The 26,937-nt window shown below is 39.0% G+C and overlaps 1 protein-coding gene and 1 long non-coding RNA gene across 2 annotated transcripts; one reads left to right on the forward strand and one right to left on the reverse strand.

Annotated features, from left to right (window-relative positions):
- Positions 1-25,921, forward strand: simj (simjang). Its single transcript, XM_017162880.3, has 9 exons — positions 1-732; positions 21,598-22,497; positions 22,562-22,895; positions 23,690-23,776; positions 23,832-23,933; positions 23,998-24,196; positions 24,316-25,248; positions 25,314-25,415; positions 25,485-25,921. The coding sequence occupies exons 2-9, from the start codon at positions 21,638-21,640 to the stop codon at positions 25,667-25,669; spliced, it is 2,802 nt and encodes a 933-aa protein (XP_017018369.1). The 5' UTR covers positions 1-732; positions 21,598-21,637; the 3' UTR covers positions 25,670-25,921.
- On the reverse strand, positions 599-1,189 carry LOC138928314 (uncharacterized). Its single transcript, XR_011444825.1, has 2 exons — positions 1,154-1,189; positions 599-1,086 (listed from the first exon to the last, which is right to left on the reverse strand). It is a non-coding gene; the product is annotated as an uncharacterized lncRNA (long non-coding RNA).
- Positions 25,922-26,937: the final 1,016 nt, after the last annotated feature.

Below are 26,937 nucleotides of genomic sequence, written 5' to 3' on the forward strand. Positions count from 1 at the left end.
GGATCGTACGGACGTGCTTCGCGCCTGTATAAGTGTGCGTCTAAGTGCCGAGCGGTGAAAATTACAATTAATTTTCGAGACTTCGAGTGATTGTATCTTGATACGAAGATTCGAGAGTCCAATCGCGCGATACAGTTCGTTATCTATTTACAAAACAAATCCTGGAATAAGAAGTAATGCCGCAGCCGCACACGAGTGAATTACAATAAGCTGCGTGTGTGTGTGTATGTCTGTGCGTGTATGTGTGTGTCCCTCTCTCTATCCGTTGGACACACTCTCGCTTTAAAATTGTAAACAAATTCCGTTTAAAGTTGAGAAAAAAGCAAAAATAAAGAAGTTCACAAGCCGTGCAATATACAAAAATAAAGGAGTATATTTACAATCAAGTTTTTGGTGCGTGGAAAACAAAATCGTTTGGAAAGCCGCCGATAGCAGCGGCGTCGACGTCAGCAGAGCGCGCGGTGCAAGTGTATTGGTGTGACGCACATACAGGCGATAAATAAGCGTACACATATATATAATAAATATATATACGAAAGCATAAGTGCATGTGTTGTATATAAATAAGCAAAGTATAATTAAGCGCAAATCGGAAAAGTGAAATCGAAATAGTTTATTTCTTGTGCATGCGATATTCGGAAAATCGACAAGGAGTTTGCAGCAGCAGAAGCAGCACCGCAGTGGCAGAGGCGCCGATTAACGGATTTCCATACTTTTTTGCTCTCCACGCGGGTAAGTTTTTTATCTCCATCTCGTTTCGCTCATCTTCTTCATATTCGCGTTACTGTTGATGTTGTTGCCCCAAAACAGTGCTAAAATTTTCATTACGCCAAATGAAAAAAAAAGCAAAACTCAATATGTATGCGAGAGCAGCTCCATCTCTATCTCCATCTCTTTCCTCCCGTCTCGTCGCCCTCTCCATCTCATTCCCTCGCCCTCCCTCACCCAGTCTCACTCACTATCCAATTTAACCTCAACCGGTCTGCTGCTGCGGCGTCTCGTATGCATGTCGTCCATCTGTGTATGTGTGTCCGCGTGTGCGTCTGTATGCACAGCGGGGAACAGTTGAATAGAAGCAAACATTACCTAGGAATGTATCTGCAAGTTGAACTTGAATTTGTTTTATTCTGTGAAATAGGAAATTATGAATTACCTACTAGACCAAAAGTTATTATTACAGAATAAAAAAAGTATCTGTAAAATTTAAAGTTTAAATTCAAACCCCTTCATAAATAATAATAACTGATCTTGCACAACATCAAAGTTATTTAAAGAAGTTTGTCAAAAATTCGATCGATTAAACAAATAATTAGGAGAAATTTGTAGATTTAATATCTGGGATCTGTATTTTAAAAGAATGAATTTAATTTATTTATTTAAATTAAATGGATTGAAATACAAAAATGGCTGAGTCACTAAAAAGATTTTGTTGTTTGCTTAACAATTCTTAGTCCTAGTGCACCGGCCACGACTGTTTTGTATGCATATATTTGTGTGTTTGTGCGCGCTTGTCATTCGGCTCGTTAAAAATGCTCTGCCAGCGTCGCTGTCGCCGTCGCAGCCAGCGTTGGCGGCTTCTTCTTTAACTCTCGCGCATTATTTCGCAAAGCTCAAAAGCCTGCTGCTGCTGCTTGGTTTTTGTTGTTGTTGCTTTTCTTTCTTCTATATTGACAATTTTTACAGCCTTTATTTGTTGTTGTTGCTTTTGTTGTGACGCCATGCTTAGGCGCTTGTTTCAGCTGCTACTTTTTTTTCTTCTTCGAGTTCTCCTTGTTGGTTTGTCGGTTGACTGGGTTGCCACGGTTTTTGTTTTTCTTCTTTTTTTCGGAGGGGTTGTCGCGTTTGTTCCGTTATCTATACACACACACTTTGCTGTGGTTATGAATGAGTTGTGGCGGGTTTTAATATGCTAAGTGTGTTAATGAACTTTCCCTGCCCAAAAAAAAGTACGTTATTTCACTAATTACCTTTACGCACTTTTCGCGCTTTGCAACACTTGTTAATTTTTCGAGAATGACCCCACACAAACATACTCGCTCCAGGTACAGCTGCATATAAAGTAAACACTTGTTATAGCGAATCTGTAAAGAATTAAGGTGTTCAATAAGTAAAGTTCTTCAAGCCATTTCCATATCATCGCTTTAAGCTTACCGTGTCTTTCTTTACAAATTAACTTTAAGTTTCCGTTAACATTCGCGAGTCCCCTTTTTAAGGTTTCTACTGTATGTGTACTGCACTTGTTTAAGACCCGCAATGCTCGTTCTCTCTCTTACTCTCACCGGGGCGGCTCTCTTTTTTCGGTGGGGGGAGGGCCCCCACTCCCACTTCGTCTCCCTCACTATCTTTCTCTTCCCATTTTACGCATTTTGGCAAAGTTGCATGTTCCAAAATACAAGTACACTCACATGCATAAGCCACCTTGCTGACGACTATCTCGCTCTTTGCCTCTCGGTCTCTCTCTTTCTCGCCTGCACGCACTAAACCCGGCTCGTCGTTAGTTTAAAACTTATTTTGGCATTCTTTATGTGCGCTGCATTCTCGACGTCTCGTTTCGTTTCGTTTCGCCTCCTCTCAGCTCGTCTCCTCTCTACTCTTCTGTTCGCTCTCTTTTTTTGGTCTCGATTTCACGACCCAGACCCGCATTTCTAGCTGCCAAAGCTTATAGTTGTAGTTGTAGTTATTGTTAGTGTTGTTGTAATTGTGCCTCAGAGTTATTGAGCTTTGGTGTTGTTGTTGAATTGTTGAACGTTAGTTGGCGTATTTTTTAGAGTTGGACGAACTACTAGGAAAATGAGATTATTTTTTTTTATAATTTTGGTTATTATAATCCCAATATTACAAGTCAAATTACTAAGATTTTTAATCATTATCCATTTTGGTATTGAAGTCAAATTAATAAGAATTATAACTTATATCTTCGGACTTCCTCTTTGTTCAATGATTATCTAAAACAAAAATTATTTTAATCAATAATAGAATTTATTGCATGATTATGAAAATAGTTAAAATACTCCTTCACAAATTTTTGTTTGCATTAAATATATAAAATATATATTTATTTTTTTTTTTGAAATGATTTTAGTAAATAAAATATATAATACAATTCAGCTGGAACTAGAATGCCCGGTTCTAAATTTATCGCTACCTTTGTTGCTGTGTCAGCTCCACATAGGCACTTATACAGACATAAGTTTTACCTGCTTTTGCAGGTGAGTTTGTAGGTGTGTGTATCTGTGTTTTCGATAGCCGAAATTCTCTTTTCGTCTTTTCGTGCGTTTTTGTTTGTGCAAGTGGAGCAACAAAAAGTCGACAGCAGCGATATTGGCGTGTTGCATGCGTAAAAGCAGCGCATATGGTTGGGTCTCTCTCTCTCTCTCTCCTATAGCCATACCTCTTTTCTACTTCCCCTCTTATGTATCCCTTACCCTTCATAATTGTGTCTCTTTCCACTGTACTTTGTTATCGATATCCGTTTATATCCCAAATTTCAGCTTAAGTCAAGGGGTCAAAAGTTCACAAGGATCTTATGGTTTATCCGCAAACTTTTTGAATATAAAAATACATTAAGATACTTAAATTTAAACTTCAATCAAAGGTTATAAATTAATGGATCAAAAAGAATTTAGAGTTTTAAAATTAAGTTTAGCTAATTTGGCAAACATTTATAAACATTTGTACCCAAAACAAAATAATCTACACAGTGTAGGATATCCGATTTCTAGATGACAATTGGAATTGGAATGGTCTGTGAATCTGGGCGGTAATCCCTCCTGCCTTTCAGTGGAGGGGGAAGCATCTGGTGGGCTGTTTTTGCCAATTCCATGGGCTTTCCTCACATATTGCAGTTGTTTTCTATTTCGTTTGCTGCACAAATGCGAATTGTTGAAATCACACTTACATATAGTACTACACTCCCTTCCCCTTAACCCCCCCTTTTGTTCCACCCATGCAATCCTATGTACAGCTTACAAGCCGAAATGCAGTTTAAAGCGCAACTAAAACTAAACAGAGCATTCCACTCCAAGTGGGTGTCTCTGAAAAGGGGGAGGTGCTGTGCTGTGCTGTATATGTACACACTGTTTTCGTTTTGCCATGTATGGGTGGTGAGGAGGAGGAGCGGGGCGGTGTCGAGTGGGGTGAAGGAGAGTGAAGTGGATTTTATATCAAAAGTACAGTCGCTTATTGCTTTTGTTGCTGTTGCTGCTGCAGCTGTATTTCATAGTTGGTAGGTGTAGTATATATGCACATAGGTACATAAATTGCATGTTCATGCTTCAATAGTTGCATGCAGCAGCAGCAGCAGAGTCCGCAGCATTGTTGTTTTTGCACAGGGCGAGGGGGTTGGGGCAGAGATGGGTTGTAGCTCTGCAGTACCTACATAAGCCCAAGCCAATGCACCAAAACTAAACTCTCTGTTGACAACTAGGCACAATAAAACAAAAGCCCGATAGCAACAGCAAGCACAGACGATAAACAATGAATCAAAGTCGATGGCAGCATATTCAAGTGCGATATACTGATGGCGATAACAATAACATAAGATTTTGTAAATATCTAAGTTATCGATGAAACAAAAGGCGGAATATTTTATGACTTGAGTTAGTTGTCATTAGTTTTAGTAAGTTGATTGATCTTAAAGAGCTTGGTTGCAAAATATTTTAAGAATTTTAAAGTTTAACAATAATAACCCCCCTTAGGGCCTCAAGAAAATGGTATAAAATAGTACGCTATCTTTTGCTTTTCCACTTTCTTGAAGGGCAATGATCAAGACTCTTAAAGTATGCAAAACTGTTACTTCTTCTTTCCAAGTTCAAGAGTAAGGAAATCAATGTAAACTTACCTAAATAAATAAGTTCAAGAACTAACCTTATCCATTCCCTAACCAAGCAATATAAAAAACAATCCATCTTTAAGTCACTTTAAAATGAACAACGCTTTCCTTTATCAGATTAACTTACCTAAATAAATAAGTTCAAGAACTAACCTTATCCATTCCCTAACCAAGCAATATAAAAAACAATCCATCTTTAAGTCACTTTAAAATGAACAACGCTTTCCTTTATCAGATAAACAATTTATTTTCCACATTTTTTCACAAGTCAAAGGATTCTATTGAACTTACCCTGGCGACTTCAAAAAAAAAGAGAAACAAAAACTAAAGGAAAAAGGGTCAGAGGCAAAAACCTGTTCAGCCAAAGGAATTCGTTTATTGTTTGGTTCCTCCTTTTTTTTATCCAAACTTTCCACCTCTTTGCGCGTTTTACTTCCCACTTGCCTCCTCTTTTTTATCAGGAAGTTCTCCTGTCTTTTCTGTTGTTTTATATACATATATATATATTTACGGTTATATATTTTTTATGACTCCCTTTTGGATTGAGGGTGGTGGGAGTGTGGGTGCTTTGCTGAGCTCTGAAAAAATCGATTAAGCAAAGCAAGAAGGCCACGCAACTTTAATTTAAAGCAGCGCTTGGACTTTAGCATTATCATTAGTTTGCATGTCGTGCCTATTGATTATAAACATCTATATATATAGATGACGTCCAGAATTAAATAAAAGTGTCACGAAAAGTAGTTGGAAAATGAACTTATTGATTTTGTAATGAGCACTGGGCTGCTTCTGCTTCTGTCATTTTTCGAGGGGAGCAATAGGATTTCCCATGGAAGGGCTTGGGATGGTACTGGGGGCTTTTTCCCCGTAAGCTTCCGCTTATGTATAAAACTTTTTCGGCAGTAAAAGAAGAAGAAAGCCAACTATGGCAATATGAGAATTCTGCTGCTGCTGCTGCTGATGCAATGGGGGTTGGGGGTGGTGGTAGTAGGGGGTGGTAGGGCTGGTAGGTGGGGCAGGCGAAAAGAGAGGATCCACAGCCTGCCAGCGTTGTTTGTGTATCGGGTGGCGTTAGTTGAAATGCAGACGTTTTGCATTGTTGTTGTGGGTGGTCCTTTTTCGAGGGTGGTGGCCCAAGGGGGTGGCTCAGGGGATGGTTTTTGGGTGGCTCCGGGTGGCTGTGGGTTGTGGGCTGTGGCAACGACGATGACGACGACGGCGGTGGCGGTGGCGGCGGCTCTGTGGCTGTAAAATGCCCCGAAACTGTACAGCTGTGCATGCACATGTACATAAAAGAGAGCTGGGCGGCGTGTCAGAGAGAGTGAGAGAGAGCGAGCGAGGAGCATGCAAAAACAGATACATATACAAAACAGGGGCGCAATTGGTATGGGGTTGGGTGGTCCTAGGTCCTGACAAGGCAGGGCAGGGCAGGGCAGGGAGTGAGTTGGGTCGGGTCTCTGGCCTGGTCTGGTCGGTAGCTTCCTTCCTCGCATAGTTCAAGTATGCATATAATATCCGGGCTCGTCGGTCCCCGAAAACGAACAACAACAGCATCAGCAGCTAAAGCTGGAGTTGGAGCAGAATCAGGAGCACCAGCAGCAGCCGCAACCCTACTTGGTAGGTGGCATCCATCTCCTCCCAATCCCCATCAAAGGCCTACGCAACACAGCTGCGGTCGAAATAATAGCAAATGTCATCATTTTGATTTGCAGCTGGATTTGTGACTTCGACATACACACACTTGACTTTACTTGAAAATTAATTTATTATCTGAGGGAAAAAGCAGATTAAACACAATAAAAATATTAAAGGGAAAATTGAATTAAAGTATGCAATATGTTAAGGTAAATCTAGAGATTTTGCAAATGGAATTAGAACGAGTTTCCATTAGTAAATATTTATTTATGGCCAAACACTGCTGTTATTTTAATAATAAAACTTGTTAAATTACCTTCCATTTCAGGTTATTATTATGATAGAAACTGTACCACAGGGGTGTTGTCAGTGCAGCAGAAAGAAGTGGGTGGTACTGGAAGTGGGTGGTGGGGGTGTCTGTGTATGTCAGACCCCGAGATGTGGTCTGTTCGATGTGCTTGAGTGGATTTCCTTCTGCCTTTCCGTGGGTGGTGCTGTGTGGAGTCGAGTGGCACAAATGTTTCGCTTTCGCCCAGGCTTTCCAACTTGTGTCTAGGATGAGTCCTGGGAATAGTTGCGTAATCTAGGCGATGATATGCCTATGCCATTGTATATCACTGAACTTCCTGCAGGTCGAACCGAAAATTTGGTTTATATCCCCCCCATCTTCCTTTCACTCTATCATATATATATACATTTGTGTGTATGCAAATTTTCCCTCAAAATTGTAATGCCGAAAATCCGAATTTGTTGATGCAACTTCTCCCGTATGTGTGTGTATATTTGCAACATATGATGGCTGCTAAACCTCGAACGGGAAATTAGTTTTAGCCACATCGTAGTTGACCCTCTGTCCACCTCTACCATTAATATTACGCAATTTTAATGAAAATTCCAAGCGACGGCAATGGCAATTAGCGCAAATATAATCCGTAGCATAGAGAGAAAGAGAACGAACTATTTGGGGGAAGAGGTACCAGGTCCAGGCTTTGGGCACCTCAAAATTCAATATTCAATATGGGACTGTGTGTTTTCGGCCTATTATTTATGGGAACCGGCTTAGATTTCCTACCCAAAATCGAACTATAAATTGCAAGCGCAACTGTACATACATACATACCACCCGCCCACACCTGCAAATGCAAACTGGTGAGTAATCCTAAGCCGAGGCCGAGGGATTGAGGGGTTGGGAGTGAGCGGTTGAGGTTGCCAGCAGTGGTAGGGGTTGTTTTGGGTGAATTTTCGGTGGGGGTTTTAGTGGGCTGCGAGTGGGCGAGTTTGGATAGGGGGGTGGGGCAGCAGGTCGCCACTTCGATTTTGCGCGTTTGGCAATTATGTGGACATGTGTCTTGTGATGCCGCCTATGTATATCCCAAATATATATATTATATATATATTTATATACAGTTGAAGTTCTCTCAAGTCCTAAAGCTAAGTTTTAAAAGGGAATTTAATAAGAAAGGTGTGGTTAGTTGGTTTAATATTTAAGAAGAGCAAAAATATAAACATTTTAAGTAAATATTAAAAGAAAGAAATAGATTTCTACTATTTAAGACCACAAATTCCTTTACATAAGATATAAATAAGTATATATTCCTTATAAAGATATTATTACCCCATTTATTTTAATTTGAAACACCCGGCATCTTACATTATTTTGATAATTTAATATAACTTTATATTCCTAAACATTTAATTGCTTAATAATTCAACAGTCTCTTCAAGTTCTGAAACAATTTAATACTTTTCCATTTGTTATTTTACGAAGTTATGAAACTTATTGATGCAAATTCGTATGAAAATCTGGAAACGTGACAGGATTTGAAGTTTCCATTTAGTTTTGAGCTTTGGAAGTTGGACTGTATATTTTTTTGGTGTGGGTAGATTTATATTTTCTGTGTGTGGGTGTGTGTACTTGCAGAGGTAGCGACGACATCTCCGCTCCTCCACATAGCAAAAACCCCACCCCGCCCTACCTTGGTTTTTCGACCATAGTTTTGTGCCACCAGGAAACACGCCCAAAACCCCAACAAAAAAAAAAAACAACAGCAACAACAACAGTCTGCGAGGGGGTGAACCATCCCCAACCCCACCCAGTCGCCAACCCCAGTACCCCTAGCCCCACGCCACTGAAGAGTTGCCTGCATAAAATATTTCTAGATACACATTTTTGTGTTAGGGCAGAAAAGCAAAAGAAGAAGCAGGAAAAAAAAGTTACCCAACACACACAGACAGGCCAAGAGTGGGGTGGGGTGGGGTAGGGTGCTGCCGGGGCTGTGTTGCTATGTGGGTGTAACCCCCAGAGCAAGGGGCATCATCACCCCCAGACGCAAAGGCTAGGGAGGCCTTTCGTTTCCATTCCTTCTCTCCTTAAGTTTAAAACCAACTTTAAAGGTTCGCATCAAAAGTTTTTACAGCGACAGCAGTCGCTGTTTCCCCACCTTTCTTCTGGATTTTCCCCGGGAAAACCACATTAAGTGAAGTAACTTGTCGAATCTGTTCGTTCGTTCGTACTTGCGTCTTGTTGTTAGCCGGAGGGGGTTGTATTATGTGCATAGAAACTGTAGAAACAACTTCTAGAGTTCCTTTCGCATTAATGTAAACATGTATTTTTTGTTTGTTTGTATAATCCTTTTCACCCTTGCATCATCATATTTTCCATAATATGTCTGTGTAACCCCTTTTAAATCCCCTTGGTATGAAATTATGCAAAACTCTGGCCTTAATAAGCAGCTTTTTACCAAAAAGTATTTAATTGGTAATACAAGAGTTTACAGAAACTTATTGGAATTACAGTTTGCATGGAATTATGTTCTTTTAGTAGGGTAAAAATGCTTTAATTATGCTCTAAATTTATCTCTTTGGTGAATAGCATAAAAAATAATGGTTTATAAAAAGTATTAGTTCCTAAACCTAAATAATAACCGATATCTCTTAGTCGTTAAGCTTAACTAAAAAACAAAAATACTCTTATTTTTCTTCTTCGGTTTTCTGTGTGTCTCTCACATTCCTTTTTCGGTGGTGGAAATTTTGCTGAAAAGTACGAGGCAGTTGCAGGTGGAAGGGGGTGGGCGGGTGGTGATTAAAAAACAGGGCGGGTCTGTGGAAAACAACACCCAGCAAGGCTAGCACATCTGCTTATGACAAGAAGCCAGGCAATTCAGGGAAACTCACTTCCGGATTTACTCTAATTTTCAAAAATTAAATAAACAAATATGATTTTGCAATGGATTTCATGTTTTTTGTTATATACTTTGTTATGGCAAACATTATATAGTATGTATGTGTATTGCCAAACTTTTCCTTTGTTTGGCACATTTCGATTTCCGATTCTTCCGACCTTCTTCACTGTTTTATAATGCTTCTCTTTCTTATGGTTTTTTTCGGCTTTTGGGCTATTTTGTGGTTCTTTAATTGCCTGATTAGCTGTCCACCGACGGACTACACATACCTATATAGATACAGATACTATATATGCTTTATATGCCATGTACAGCACAAGACCAGAACCCAAAACGGCGGAATACACGAGAGTTTCGTGTGCATATACAAACAAACATTCCATGACCACCTCTGTGTCTCTTATATATAAGTTTGTTTGTATGTATATAAGGCCAGGGCTCTCTCCCTCTTTTACTCTCAGTATCGGGGCCTGTCTGTCTGTCGCCTTCTCTCTTCGATTCCACCTCTATATCTCCGATTCTTCTGCTCACATTCTCCTCATCTTCTCCTTCCGTTTTTTTTTTTCGAAATCTTCGGGGTCGCCGCCGCTGCTGCGCTTCAGAAATTATAATTTATGCACAATCGATGTGTTGAACATATTTTTTAATGGTCAAATTTTAAGCAATATTTCATAAAACAAACATTTTTAAAATATCTGTGAAGATTTACTAGAATAACATGTTGATATAATTACAGTAAATAAAGTATAGAAATTGTTGAATATAAATAAAAATACAAGAAAAGATTAAACTAAATAAATATTTTTAATTTCTTTTATTATTTATTAATGTCTTTTATTCAAATAAAATGAAGATATTTCTTTATAAAATCTCAATTAAATACATTTTAAAATAGTGATCATTTAGCTAGGATTAAAACGCATACAACATGTATTTTTTATTACCAATATGTATTTTTTTATATTCTTCAATTACTGCTGTTTTGTGTATTTATAGTTAGCCATACAAAAAATAAGTTCTTTAATTTGTTCGCCTGCAGTTTTTTTCCCTGCTATTTAAATGGGCAGCTGTGTGTCAGCTGCCTTTTCCGCTCCCCTCCTCTTGTCCTCTCAATTTCATTTAGTTTGTGTTTGGTTTTTGCTTATTTTTTTGTTGTTGTTGGTATTACTCTCTCATTTGAACATTTGCTTTTGGCCGCCTGAGGCAATTGACCGTTTAAATTACTTTTATGCAGCGCTGCCTTTTTTCGATTGTGTTTTTTCCGAAATCGTTTGACTCTCACAAAGCTAAAACCAAATCGTGATGCATAGAAAATTGGTGGTGGTGGCTATTAGTTTTTTATTTTTTTTTAGTATCTGCATATTTTCGACACTAATCTTTTCTTTGCCTTAAAGCATTAACTCTTATAGCTTTTTGTGCAATTTAATTTGTATGCTTACAATTATTCAAATTTAACCACATCTTAAAGGCCTTCATAAAATGCAATTAAATGTCATAATTAAAAATAATGCCTGTACGTAAATATTTGTTTTCCAAATTGTGGTCTTTCAGATTGGTACTTATATACTCAAGTTTTATGTAAGGAAACTTTACAAAGTAAATAAATTTGTGTTGGTGCTTAACTAGAGCTAGTTAGAGCTAGCCCCTAACCAAACATTGATAAACTATACCTTAAAATGCTAATTCTAAGTACATATACATAAATTTAATTGCGCAATAATTAATATATAAATAAAACTCGAATTAATTCGCTTCCATAATCAATTACCCTAAGAACTTTGATTTCCTTTGCTTTTCTGCTGATTTTCATGGTCAGCTCTTGCTGACTAATTATTTAATGAGCGAATATTTAATTGTTGGAAGAAAAGTGTCAAGACAATCTTGTTGTTGTTTTTGTTGGTGTTTCTCAAGAAAAAATAATAATAAAAAAAAAAAAAAAAGGCAGAAAAAAAGTGGCAAAGCTGCTTTTTTGTTGTTTGCTGTTTTCTTCTTTTGGTTTACCTTTTTTACCTGTTTATTTTCTCGCTCGCACGCACACCCCGGCTAGTACATATGCTTGTATGTATACATACTTATTATGTATGTATATATATGTACATATACATACATAGAGAGAGCGCTCACACAAAGACAACTGCAGAAAACACGCGCGCGAGCTCGTTACACGTCATTAAGTGCAAAAATAAGAACAAGCGCATAAAAAAAAACAAAAAACCAAACAACAGCAGAAAAAAAGAAGGAATTGTGCCGTACATAGACATTGGTCTGATACTAGTTTTAGTGCTAGACACTAGAAGATGTATTAGTGGATATAGTTGCAGTTGCAGCATCACTTAACTCTCGTTACCGTTAGCCGCTCGCTCTGTGCATCCAGCGCGATTTCTCTTTTTTGTTTTTCTCGACGAGTTCACAGACCTTGAAGCGTTTGCTTTTCTCTGCAAGAGAACGCAAATAAATAATACAATTGTTTACAGGAATTTACCTAAAGAAATCATTTATATTTTGAACTATTTAATCTACATTCAATTTCCAAGAAATCTTAAGTAATTAGTTTATCCGTAAAACGAGTCTGCTATCTCTTATTATTTCTGCTCAAGTAATTTTTAAATCTAAACCAGTGACTATTTCACAATTTTAGGTACACAGCTTAGCCTTATTTCCACATAGAATAACAATGATAAGACTGAAATACTAACTCTTAAAACCTTATAAATAATATTTATTTTTATAATTTTGTCTGACTATAAAGGTACTTATCGTACAGCTTCTTAAAAGGAAAACCTGTGAATCAGCCATAACAGCAGACAAATTGAAAGTATTACGTACTCTCTCAGATACCCCCAGACCCTAAATATATATATACATATGTATGCCTTATATACTCGACCAGCTTGTATGTGTGTGTGGGTTGTGCGAGAGTGTGTATTGTGTAAGTGTCGCCTGCTTATCAGCGCTAGAGAGCTAGAAAAAAATGTTTTCTCTTTTTCCATTATTTTTGTTGTAGTTGTTTTTGCCGACATTTATTTTTATACATCGTGCATATGCACAGAGAAATGTACAATACTTTGACTACAAGTCTTCACTATATACTTTAGCCATATTCAGGCTATGCAGATTGCGAATCCAAAAGGTTTCAATTTGCCAAAATATAAACCCGAAAACTCTTTATCAAGAGATTCCCAGAAAGAGGAAGGGAGAAGTCTCCCCTTTATACATATGCAGGAAGTGACGTGGCCCAGATGTAATTATGTATGCCTTATTTGAGTAAATAATCAAACAGTGTTGGTTCGCTAAACTCAAAGGGGTTGATTGTTACGGCGGTTTCTAATCAGGAAATATACCTAAGAAATATGAAAGCTGATATAGCAAATCTTTAGAGCTGCAAAGTTATTTACATTTATAATTAGGAAGTTTAAAATGTATCTTTTATATTAAAGCAACGGTTTTTGACAGGCTACCCCTATTTAAATTCAAACTTCAATAACAGTAAGGTGATTTTAAACATTTTATTATATATTTATCGTTTTTATTAATCAAAGATAATAATTTTCAATAAAAATACATAAGGCTTCAGTGTAGATTCAAGCATCTATTCCTAAAAGCACTGTATAGATTTATAGGTACGGAGCTTAGTTATGTACCTATATACCCCATTATATAGATTTACAGATAGATTACATACCTTTTATATATACCCTTCGAAAAGCCATGTCACCGAACATGCAGTTTGCAGGTGAAAAGCGCGTGCTAAGATACAATTACACGCTAATAGGTGTACATAGAAAAACAACCATTTGCATATTTACATGAGCTCCTATATACACACTATATAATGTATACATTTTTTGTATAAACTCGTGGTGGTTAGTTCAAGGCTAAAGTTTATTATTGCACTGACCGAACTTGTGCGCGCGTTGGCAGCTTTGATAAGCCTATTTATAGATTGATATTTACTTAATTATACTAATGGCAAACGAAACTGAAATCTCACCGAGAAATTGAATGAAATTCACGAGTATTTCTCTTTTCTTTGTATGTTTCTTTTTTTTCTTTTGTACTTATCATAGTTAAAAGTCAGTGGCGTTCTGGAAGGGGTGCAGTTTAATTAAGAAACTTGTTTTATAGTAAGATTTTAAGATTAAATGAAGTTGTTTTTATAATATATTTAACAATAAAATAAAGATTGATTTACCAAGAAAATTAAAAAGAAATTAAATGTGTCTTTTTCCACCCCTCTAAAAATTACCATTAACCCCGCCGCTGATAAAAAGGTTAACTGCTTTAGTGTGTGTTTGAGTGAGTGAGTGAGAGAAAAGGTATCGGCTAACTGGTTTTTGTTATTTCTTTTTTGGGCGCTGTTTTTACGCGTTACTTTTTGGGGTTATTCTTAACGCGTGCGAGCTTCTTCTTATTATTTTTTTTTTTTTCTGTTTTTTTTTGCCAGCTTTTTCTACTTCTCTCATTTCCATTTCCATGCAGCATTCAATCTTTGTTTTGCCAACCGAAAAAAGGTAAAGCACGCAGCCTAAAAATAGCCAAAATAAAAAGCATAGCGACGCTGCCAACTTGGACGGCGACGTCAACTGCGACGCGTTGGTAATTTGCTTGATTAAGTGGAATTTTTCCAAAGCATCGAAATGCAGACGTCAATTGTTTTTTGGTGGGGGAAGGAACACGAAAAGCAAAACAAAAGCAGCTGAAAAAAAAATGAAACCAGGAAACCAGAAAGAGTTAAGCATGCTGAAAATTTAAAAATGTGCCAAATGCAAAGGCAAATGCAAAATGCGTAATGATGCACGCTGCTACGCTACATAGGCGGCAGAATTGTAATAAATAGATCGGTTGCCTTTTCGTTGGCCGTTTATTTCCCAGCCAAACAGTCAACGGCCACCGAGTGCCCATAAAATATATAATGTTCACAGTCGGGGGTGAAATTATAGCACCTGCTGTGTAAGGATGAAATCACACATAAAGGCTTGGCCTCTACAAAATTTTATGAAATTATTACCAACAGGTTTTGGTAATTAGAATTTTTTTAAAATTATTAAAAACGAATAAAAAGTATATAGCCAATTTCCATAGAAAGAAGATTCATAATAATATAACAAATTTATTTGTCCCATATTAGCCCCCTCTCTATTAATTAAGTCTATAATCCCCCTAATTTGTATTTATCCCTAATCTATTGACCTCAATTGTAGCCACACACACACGCTCCCATCAAAAGCGAAGGTAAGATGGGAGAAGGAAGGCAGGGGGGCCGCATGGTTGGATAGGCAAAAGCAGAGACGGTGACGCCGACGTTGACCGAAACAGCGACGCTAGCAGATTCGGTCGGTCGTTTGGCTTTATGTACAACTTGAACCCATTGCCTATGTGCTGCGGGTGTGTGTTTGTATTCCACACTCACACACACACACAAACAGAGGCATGGCTGGGACTTATGTACAATAACAACAATAAACAGCAAAGACGCAGCAGCAGCAGCAACAAGAAGAAGAAGCAGAAGAGGCAAAAGAGGAAGGGGAAAGGTGGGCACAATTGCAATTTCGCCATGTATCGAATCAAATGATATGTATGTAATCCCCCCCTCTTTCGTTATATATGTATGTGTGTGTATACATATATATATAACAACTTGCACAAATGTGCAAATTTTGCAAATTGACAATATGGAAATTGTTTAAGTTTTCGGCCTCTGCCAGTTTATTAACCTCGAAACACTTGACATGGCTTTATTTTCATTAATCAAGTTTTGGTTGGTATTACCTTTATATATATAACACTTTACATATGAATTTTGTAGTTTCAGATACGAAACCTTATCAGTACTAAGTTTTTCAACTGGTGTAACTTCAAAAACATTTCGTAGTTTGTCGCTGAATTTCGTACTTGTAAAATTTAGTTGCTCCTTACCCTTAATTTTGATTGTTTTTAATGGGCAATAAACACCTAATGGCTTTATTAAATAAAATAGTAAATAAAGACATTTCTTTAAAATTTCCAGAAATTCTATAATATTTGCAATTTGTCTTCGTTTGAGACAAACAATATATTTAGCTTTTCATCAAGATAAGATTTCATTTTTTCTTGGAAAAATTTTACAATCTAAATCCCTTTACTGAAACTTTTTCTAGGAAATAAAAGGTAAAGGTTATCAATTCATAATTTAAATAAATTTGTAGGGAATCTAAAATAAAATGTGTTTATCTGCAATTGTAACTCAAAATCTCTCTTACTTATACACCCGCTTAAAAAGCTTATCTCGTTAAAACAATAAAAAGGTTTTATTTCTTTTTAAAGTAACCGAACGAGAGAGAGGGAAACAAAAAGCATTAAATGATGCTTTGGCATCGGCTTCATCGCTTCGTCTTCTTATTTCTTCTCATTTTCTGTTGCTTTTTTTTTTTTTTTTGCGGCCTCCACAGTAAACAAAACCAGTTTGAAAGTCATTAATTTTTAGCTTGTCTTTGCATTGTTGCTATTGCTCCTTATGTATTTTGTATTTTTACTGTTTATTTAGTTGGCAACACTGGTCAAGAGCACGAAAAACAGCTGTGCAGCAGGCCAGGCACCCCCACCCGCGATTTCAGCAGGGCCATAAAAAACAGTTTCGGAATATATAATATGTGTATACCTTAGAGATAAGCAAAATACAAATCAGAATATGTCAGGAATCTCTCTGTTCAGTTCCCAAAGCTTGACACTCGTTTGTCGCGATTGTTATGCAGTGCACGCAATTAATTTGTGCTTAATGTTCTAGTTAACCCATTTAGAACATTTCAGTTTTTTTTTTTCGTTTTTGTTTGTTTGTTTGTTAGCCGTTTTGTGTGCTGGCGAATTGCTCAATGCTGCTTATCGGCGGGTTATAAATAAATAAACGCAGCGAGAAAAGCAACGAGGTACAGTGGGTCGTGTAATTGAAGTGGTGTCCATTGGTGGTACAACTTAAGTCAATTACATTATGTGTACTTTAAAAACTTATTCTGCTTTGTAAGCCTCATGAAAAACCAAACCAGAAAAGCTAAGCGAATTGGCATCATCATCATGATATAGGTAATATCGATAACTAATTTCCGGGCCCCGATCCAATTACAAACTGCAAGGGAATACAATTCCCAAAGTTAGCATTCTTTCTTGTATTCCTTGGGATAAAAAAAGACACTGATCTTTTTTAATTATATGAAATTGATCCATTAAAGCCCACAGTTGTCAGGGCTGTTGGGATTACAATTGAAATGATATGAATTTGTGTTTCGAGTTTACTTATTGGTATGAAAGGAGGAATATAGGAATACTTTCCAAACTTTCATGAATTTTTCACACATTGAATGCAATTCGATAGTTTCGCCATTAGTTTTACGATGACATCACTTTTGGGCTGCAGTTTTAGAATTGGCCAGCGTGTTTTGTTGGGACTGCAATTGGAATTGGATGGATGGGGATTGTGTTTTGTGTTTCGAGCACCCCCACTGCACCCTTCTCCTCGCCACCCAATTGTGATTCCAAATCCCAGCATGGATGAGTAAATGTGTACGAAGGTCGGTCGCCAAGCCCCCCCACCCCATGCCAGCCATGCCACGCCACCTCCACCCATGTACAACAAGTCGTGCTCTCTCACTTGCTCTGGCTCTGCCTCTCTCTCAAATGCCCACTACACTCCACCCCTCTTCACTACGCTTATGTACAATGGCATAAGATATAAGATATGCGCATTTCTTATAAATGCCGAACTGAAACGTAACGAGAAATATGTTTGTCGAACCCCCCGTGTTTGTTTGTTTGCTAAGCTGCCACTTGGTTTTTATCATAATTCTTTCCTTTATTTTGTTTTTCTTTAATATCTTGATGGGTTTTATACTGCAAGGTGTATTTAAATTAAAGGGGTCTCGGGCTGGGAATGGGACTTTAACGTTTAAAGGTTCTTATATACAGTTTTTAAAATAAGTAACCAGAGGTTTTATAATCTTAAAGATGTTTTTGAGAGATTTCATAGCTTTATAACTTTAGTACATTATAAATTGGTAATCAAAGTTTATTGTATAATAAAGAATTTCCTTGAATTTCACTTAAATAAATAATATGACACATTAGAGGGTAGGTAACTCAAAGTTTTTGCATCTAAGAGTTGTTAGATACGTATCTTTTTAGAATCCAGTATAAAGATATTGGATACTTATGTTTTGTTTTAATGTTGTTTAGTAAAGTAGTTAGGTAAAGTTTTGCAATCATCGAATTCGATGGAGATTATGGGTGCATACGGTTCTAAAAGGTTGATAACCAAACTAATATGCAAATCGATTTGCGGATGGGTGGTGATGGGATTGAGGGGGTAGGGGGAAGTAGGTGGAGCTGTGGGTGGCCAGACCCCAAAAAAGCGGCTGCTCTCCTCCGTGTTCCTCCGCTCTCCATTCTTTGATGTCGTCTCGCGTGTGTGCGACATGCTCTCTCTTTGGCCGTCTTGCTGCTCCGGCTCTCGCTCTCTCCCGCCGTCGTAGCCGCTATTGCTGCTGCCGCCGCCGCTGCCGCCTCTCTCTGTCTTACTTTCCCGTGCCCGCTCTCTGGTTCTCTCTCACCGCAGCCACACTCAAACACATTTTGCTTGCTTTGCTGTTGCTCTTCGCTTTTGTTTGTGTTGTTGTTGTTGTTGTTGTTGCTGCTGCTGCTGCTCGTCGCCGCTATGTACACAACTGTACTTTTGATTTAACCTTATTTCTTTTGCTTTTTTTTTTTAATTTTCTGCGTCGTCGTCATAGCTTCTAAGCTTTTCGTTACCCCCACTCTCATGCATCTGTTTTCGTTACTTGTGACCAACCGCATGACAAGTCTCCCCAATGGTCCCAATGGCATCTTACGTTACTCAAGGTAATGCAGTTTTCGTACCTGTTTCGGGTGACCAATGGCCCTTAAACTTGAACTTGGACATAAAGTGGCCCACAAGCTATCACACATTGCTATACAGTAGACATACAAATGTATATAAATCGCACAATGCAACAACGCTAATTGAAACTCATTTAGCGCGCTATTAAGCACAATTATAGTCACACACAAAATGCCAAACGTCGCAACAAATCGATAAAAGTCTCTGCCTTTTTTCTCAAAGAGATTCCACACGTGCGAATAAGGGTTAATGGGCGGGGGGGATGGTGGGTGGATGTTAAGCGGCATCATCACGCATAATGCTCGCCAGCATTAAAAAGCATCTATAAAAGTTTAAAAATGTTTGCATTAATTTAATAAGAAAAAGCTGAAAATCATCAAAGCACACACACACACAGACTGCGGGCATTAACTCGCATACAAACGCGCTTACACACAGGCCAACAAATTAAAGACACAGTGGGGCAGAATATAAAAAAAAGGATTGATGAATTCATCCATCCAGTGAAAACGCTTTCAGTTAAAAAAAATAATTCCATATACAAAATAATAGAGTCCTGACATTTATGATACTTTGGAATTGAGATATAGCTTAAACATAAATAAAAAATAATTTTAAACATGTTAAAAACATCTTTGATATTTGTGTTTATATTCCCAAGTGTACTTGGGCATTATAATTTTTAAAAATTCGTCAAATTACCATTAAATTTGGACCACTGTAACTCCACTTGATCTTATCATCGCCCACTATCGCCGCTCACATTCCCATATTCCTGCTGTGTGTCACACACATATCGCTTGCACACCCCGCGAAGGCGAAATTAACCGCCGATGCAACCCACTGTGCTCTGATAGCGGCGGACAGCGCAATCTGATGACGACACAAGTGTCGAAAGTAACGAGAATCCCGTCGACAGCCGCTAAAAGAGAGTGGTGGTGGAGCTGGTTGAAGTGGGGGGGCAGACGCGGGCGGAGAAAGAGGAGCAGATGGAGGAGAAGAAAAAATAAAGCAAAACGAACGAGTAAGCGTGCTCACGCGCTTATGTGTGAGTGCGTGTTCGTGTGTGTGTTTCTGCTACTTTCAAAGCGAATTAATTTATAACAGCAACAATACGGAGTTGTTGTTTTATTATTACTACGTTTATTTTTTTGTTGCCCCAGCTTTTGTGTAATTATGCCATTTGATTCGCTCTTCTTCTGTAAAAACTAGACTCTTCAAGTGGATTCCGTTGCGAGGTTTAGTCTGGCCAGTGTTGTCACCTGTTTGTGCGCTAGGGGGCTGCATTTATTTATCATCTCTTAATTGTGACGGTTATGGCTGCTGCTTTATTGTTTGTGGTCTTGTTAAAATTTATTTTTATTGACTGTTGTAGTAGCTTCTCCTTGTGTTGTGCCTCCAGCAGCAGGTGAATGTTTGTTGCCTTTGCTGTGTGTTGTTTGCGGCCGTTTGTTGTTTGTGTTTTATATACTACTGCAGCGTTTAAGTTGCTTGAAAAGTTTATTCACCTCTCGCTCTCACGTGTCAGGTAGCTGTTGTTTGCTTGTCTGTGTGTCCGTCTGTGTATGCGCTTGTGTGCGCTTTGGCCGGTTCATGTCTCAGCTAGTTATTCTACTACTAAATACAGTGGAGCAAGCCTAAGAAGATTTTTTTGTTAAATGTTTAGATATTTAAAGATTTATTTAATTTTTCGGAACATTTATAAGTTATTTTTTCACAATTTAAATGACATTTCTTCAATTTATTTACATCTTATATGTATATTTAATATATCCAAACCACTCTGTATTACACGTTTCGCCCCATTCCACCTAGAGCTTGCTTTTCATGTAAATTTTTTTGCGCAGCCACAAAACCAGCGGCTTTGCATGCGAAAAATTTGTTAAATCGAAAACGTGACTTGCTTCGTGGATTGGCTGTTGGAAGATGTCCGAGTCCGAAATTCAAATCCGCAGCCAAATCGAAAGAAATTTCTTGCTCTGCCCTCGCCCCCTTCCCTTCAACTTACACTTGCATATCTAGCGATCAAATCAATGTTGATTTTCGTTGATTTAGTGCCGCTTTCTCCTCTCAAGAGGCTATCGGTTTCCTCCTCAACAAGGTCGTCGTGGTGTCGCCTTAATAAATTGAAATCAGGATATATTTATTATGTCGCAGCACGAACGAAAAAGGGGAGCGGGAAAAAGGTGCTGCAGATACAGATACTACCCGTATCCGTACGCTTTTAGGGGTTAGAGTTGGACGGACTTCCGTTTTCAAAAAGAAAACAAAAACGACAAAAAGAAAAAAATAAATACATATATATTGCGAAGAGGAAACCCATTTTCAACCCTTGGTGAAACACGAATGCCACACACTGCCCCACGCCTCCTTAACCCCTAGCCGGGGGTCTGATTACTGAAAAAATGACAGCGAAAAAATTACAAAAATGTTTGCTTCAAGATGAACATTTTTTCTTCTACTAATTGCAAAGATGTATTGAAGATATATTTTTAAATATATATTTTTTATAAAAATAACCTTCTTAATAAACTAATCTCTAAACTTGATGGTAAAGATATTTAAAAAATAAAGCTTTTCTTAATGGAATTTAAATTTATCACAACTAATGCAAAAATGCCTTAATTTCAATTTGGTAAACTGTGCTGTGCTAGATTTTATATGAATAATAAATCGGCATACTTAAAATACATTTTTTTTTTTTTATTTACATTTTTATCGATTTTTTTCGAATTTTAATGATGAAAATTTATAAAATTTATAAAAAAATTAAAAAAATTAGTTTTCTTCCGGATATGTCTAGAACGATTCGCTTGTCGATGCTGATCAAGAATATAGATAATTTATAGGGTCGGAAATGAGTTTTTCGGTGCCTAAAATTATAAAACCCTGGAAGGGTATACGAAATATAAATCCAGAATTACTTTAAATAAATTCGTACTTAGTTTTGTGACATTATTGTTTATTTATTAACTAATAAAACCAGTTTAGAAATAATCAAATAAAATATTTTCTGCACCTTTTTACCAACTGTTCTAATCAGTTTATCCCTCTTGTTATCCTTGCAGTTGACCAACATACGGAATCACGACGACGCGACGAGCGAAAATGGCCAAAATGGAGGTCGACGATGTGGTCGACTTGAGTTTAGGCTCCGGCCGTGATCCGGCGTTAACCATAACGCCGGCTCCGTCACCGGCGGCGCTAAGCAATCGTGATCTGCGAGCACTGACGGCCAATAATGCGGGTCTTACCATAACGCCAGCCCCAGCGCCGGCGTCCAATAATGGCACCAACAACGCTACCACCAATAGCACCAGCAGCAGCAGCAACTCCACCAGCAACACAGCAAACAACAGCAGCAGCAGTGGCGGCAGCAGTAACAACAACACCACCAGCAACACAAATAGCAATAATACCAGTGAAGGCGGCACAGGAACAGGAGGTGCCTCTGGGGGAGGAGGCGGCAGCGGCAGTGTTGGAGGCCAGGATGAGAACAAGGTGCAAAGAAGAGTCCTGCGACCAAGAACCGAACCCAAATCCTATGCCGAGGCTCCGGATATTGTGCTTTTACCCGCCCGGACAAATGGTCGTCAACAGAATGGTAACATTGATTCCGAGACGGATGACGAGGAGATGCCGCCCTATGTGCCCATTAAGGAGCTGAGTCACGCTGAGCTCAAGGAGCGGGAGAAGAGCCTAAGGAAGCTGCGACAGGATCTGCGCAACGAGGAAACCAAGCTGATGCTCCTCAAGAAGCTTAAGCAGTCGCAGCAGGTGATGAAGGAGAACCTTGTGGTGACACCCACCAGCGTTTCGCCCAACAATCCGCTGGCTGCGATTCCCGCTGCGTTAACCTCGAAGGGATCGCTTAGTGTTACGCCCACGTCAGCAGTGCCACTGCCTGCCCACAGCAAGGGCAGCAGGAGCAGTCTGGGTGGAAGTGGAGGAGCCGCCGTGAGCATCAGGTAAGGATATTATATTTTCTAAATTATTTAATCAATTTTTTTTAATTATATAACATAATTCCAGTGCCACCAACAGTCGAACGGGCAGCTCAAGCTCAGCGGCGGCGGCCGCCTCTGCCATTGCAGCGGCAGCTGCTGCATTGAGCGGCCATCAGCAGCGTGGCAGCAACTCGGGCGGCTCCTCTGGTCTTGGGAGCAACTCGATTCTGCCACCGCCAAGGGCATCGCTGCCGCCGGGCGCCACTTTGGCTGCCGGCACAACCATTACGCCCGCCACATCCGCCTCGCATCGCTCCAGCGCATTGCCGCCGCGCACTAACCTGCCGAATCTCACCATCACGCCCTCGGTGACCATAACGCCCACCTCGGCGCCGCCCTCCAGTCTGAAAGCACGCAATGTGAGTTATTGTAATGTAATCGTTGCCGTAAGCGCCGAGTTTTTCTCTCTCACCTTTTTATTGTCAAAGAGCACCTAAAGACACCAACCAGTACACCAATTCACCAATCACAAATCACCAATTTACAAAATATAACAAAAACCACACAAGAAACAAAAACTCACGCTTAGCAACACATTAGTTTGTATATTAAACGAACCTACTAACTTTATTATGGGTTTAGACAGCAAGAACTATAGGAAAATTAATTAAATATAGTTTTTGTTTAGAGAAAAATATCGATTCATTACAGCTTTGCAGAATATTATATAATATTTTCTTATACTTTTTTAAATCAATACAGATTCTGTATTCTAAAATTCACTTAATTTACTTATATTTAACCAACATTTCTGAGTTATTTAATTTGTTTTAAACTTGTTTAGTTCTTGCTGGTTTAAAACATAGAGAAGATAAACATTTGCAACACTACACTTACAAAACACTCCACCAATAACCCTAAAAACACTTACTAACACACCTGTCAAATCCGTCGAAGTCGACCTCTGTCTGGAAATCTTTTTTGTTTTCACATAAACCAAAAACCGAGGAGGCTTCGAGCAAGTGGCACTACTTAATATTCCATCATTTCTCGCATTCATTCAACACATTTAATAAAATCAGCCAACGACTAAACGCAACTTTGCCTCTCTCTCTGCTATTCTGTATTTGTACTTGATATTCCTACTAAACAAAAAACCCCAAAAAAAACAATTCGTTGAAACATGCAGCCTAATATTTCGGATAATTCGAAGGTACCTGGGACCATAAGCAATTCTGTTTCCATCACACCGGCGCCACCACTGTCCCAGCAGCATCAGAATCAGCTCAACGAAATGAAGGTTAGTCTTAATTATAATTAAAGTTAGCTAGATTGTTTATTGAAATATTTTATAGAATGATCGCTCTACGCCAAGAGAAGATGCGCAGACACCCGCTCAAAGACAGGCGGCAGCTAAAATGGCACTGCGAAAGCAGCTGGAAAAGACGCTGCTGCAGGTGAGTAAAAAATATAATTTAAAATACGAATAATTATTCATCTTTTTTTTTTATGCCCAAAAAGATTCCCCCACCAAAGCCACCACCGCCAGAGATGCACTTCATTCCCAATCCCAGCAACACGGACTTTGTATATCTTTTGGGCCTGGAAACCGTTGTCGATTATCTGACCGTCAACAAGAAGGCCAATGCTGTGGCTGCTCCCTTCCGCTGTGCCCAGTGCAAGATTGATTTTACGCCTGTTTGGAAATGGGAAAAGCAGAGTAAGTCTATTTTTCATACCTCCTTAAACCTAAGAAATTGCAGGTCATTTCTCTACGAATTTCTACAAAATTCTTGATTATAAATAATTAAAAACCGCTTTCCCTTTCCCCTTTCACAGCCAACAAGGATCCCAAGGTGATTTGCGAGCAGTGTGTCACCTCCAATGTAAAGAAGGCCCTGAAGGCGGAGCACACCAATCGACTGAAACAGGCGTTTGTGAAGGCTCTGCAGCAGGAGCAGGAGATTGAGCAGCGTTTGGCCAGCCAGAGCAGTCCTTCGCCGGTGGACAACCATGGTTCCAATAGCAGCAACAACAACAACAGCAACTCGCTGTCTGTATCCGCAGTAACCAGCTCCAATTCCTCCTCGTCGCATATGCAAAGGGAACGGGAACAATTGCAGGCGACGCATGCTTCGGCGGCTGCTGCCTTGGTCAATCTGCCGCCGTCGGTGACGGTGATACCCACCAAATGCCAGACACCAACGCCAGCCACACCGCGTCCAACGCCGCCGCCACCGCAAAGTCAACCCACACCGCCGCCATCGTCGTCGGGTTCATCGCGATCTTCGCGAGCGGCAGCCACTGCTGCGGCTGCTGCCATTGCTGCTCAGCAGGCGGGTATCCTTAGTCCCGGGCCAACGGCAGCGCATCACCATGAGACGGCCTCGTCGTCGCGTTCCTCCCGCAACGATCGCCATGATCATCACCAGCAGCAGCAGCAACGTGATCAGCGGGAACGGGATCAGCAGACGCAACAGCAGCAGCAGGCGCAGAGCTATGACAAGTACTCGGCAGCCACGCTGGCGGCGGCTGCTCATCTCAGTGCCCTCGGCGGCATGGGTGGCCTCAACCTCAACAGCCTGGCCAGTCTGGGCAATCTCGGCAATCTGGGCAATCTCAGCCAGCTGGGCAATCTGGCAGCCTTGGGCGGTTTGGGTAACTTTGGTGGTGGGGCCAGTTCGGCCTCCAACAATGCAGCGGCAGCAGCGGCCTCCTCGCCAGCAGCCACGGCGGCAGCTATGCAGGCTTTCCAGCAGCAACTATTTAGAGGTGAGTTTTATTGTAGTTTTAAATTATTTGAAATTTATTTTGAAATATTTAATATTTTTAATTAGCTTTGGGACAAGGTCTTGGGGCCAATCCGCAGCATATGATGCAGTTTGCACCACTCTTGTACTCTTACCAGGTGGCCATGGCGCAGGCGGCCCAAGTGGCAGGTGAGAAACTCTTTTAAATTTGCATTTCTACCAAGAAATTTACTTAATAAACTTTAATTTTTTAAATAGCCTTCAACAACAACAATAAAAAGAGTAGCTCTTCGTCGGGTTCGGCCAAGAACTCGAGCAGCGCCAGCAGCATGGCAGATGTTCAACGGGCGGCAGAGCTGCAGCGACAGTATCTGCTGGAGATGATTCCGCCACAGCAGCAAAGCGGTGCCAGTGGCAGTCGCCAGAACAACTGGAAGGCCTAAAAGGTCAAAAACTAAACAATAAAAACACAAAAACATTAAAAATAAGCAGCAGCAGCAGCAAACAAAACAACAAACAAAAACAAATAATTTTATGGTTTTCTTGATTAGTTAATTTTATAATTTAAAACAAACAATAGAAAACAAAAGAAGGAAGAAGAAAAACATCAAATATAAACGTAATTAATATAATTATGCTATTTGTAAACAATAATTATACAATTAATTATACAAGAATGCAAAAAGAAACAGTAATTGTTGGTAGTTTATTCCTTTTTCTGTTTATTTTTGCCAGCAAACCAGAAGCATATAAATAGCAACGTTTTTAAGCTCTCCTAGTAATTGAAATATGAAATATGTCGTAATATATTGAGAAATCCCTAGTAAGTAAGCCAAGATTTGCCCCGTTTTTCTAGGGGTCACATTCACACACACACAGCCACATTTTGTAATTGTTAAAACACAACACACACTTTATGGGTTGATTGATCCTCTCCGTTTGAAATTTTTGTCGTACAATTTCTTTTTAGTGACTAAAAAACCCATATAAATATATTATATATATAAATAATACTATATTTTTTAAACAATTTTAAGCATACGCATTAGTATTTAGTTGTAAACAAATTTTTAGGGTATATCAAATAAATTACAGAAAACAAATTACAACAATTCTTGCAAACAATAGTTTTTTTATAGCCTAATTAACAAACATTTTGGCATATGTTTAAACATTTTTAAGCAATACTTAAAGTGTGAAAACATGTGAAAGATGAGAGTTAGGCTATATCTACACATAAACCAAGCATTATTCCAACATTTTACATTAAATCCTCCATATGCCTTAACCATGTTACAGCTCCGATACGAAGTTAGTACTGTTATTTAGTTGAGATCGCTCGCATATAATACCAAGATCAAGTCTCTTGTTTTTGATTTTCAAACAAAACTAAAAAACTAATGCAACATACATCGAAAACTCCCAAAATAATAACTTGTACATACTTTATATACGACATTTGAAGGATAATTCATAAACTAACATATACTCTTCCCATTAGAGAGCAGAAACACAGACACAGATCTTCAGGTTTTCGATCGATCCTCCACTGAAGGCCCCCGAGCTCTCTTCCCGAGCAAAGCGGCCAACATATAATATAATATTGACTGAATATTAGCATATATACACCAGGAGGAGCAGAGAGGCTTGCATAAATCCCTAAACATACAAGTAAAGCATATATATATATACACATATATATTTTTGATTT

Source organism: Drosophila kikkawai, chromosome 3L, assembly GCF_030179895.1.
Source record: "Drosophila kikkawai strain 14028-0561.14 chromosome 3L, DkikHiC1v2, whole genome shotgun sequence".
NCBI lineage: Eukaryota > Metazoa > Arthropoda > Insecta > Diptera > Drosophilidae > Drosophila > Drosophila kikkawai.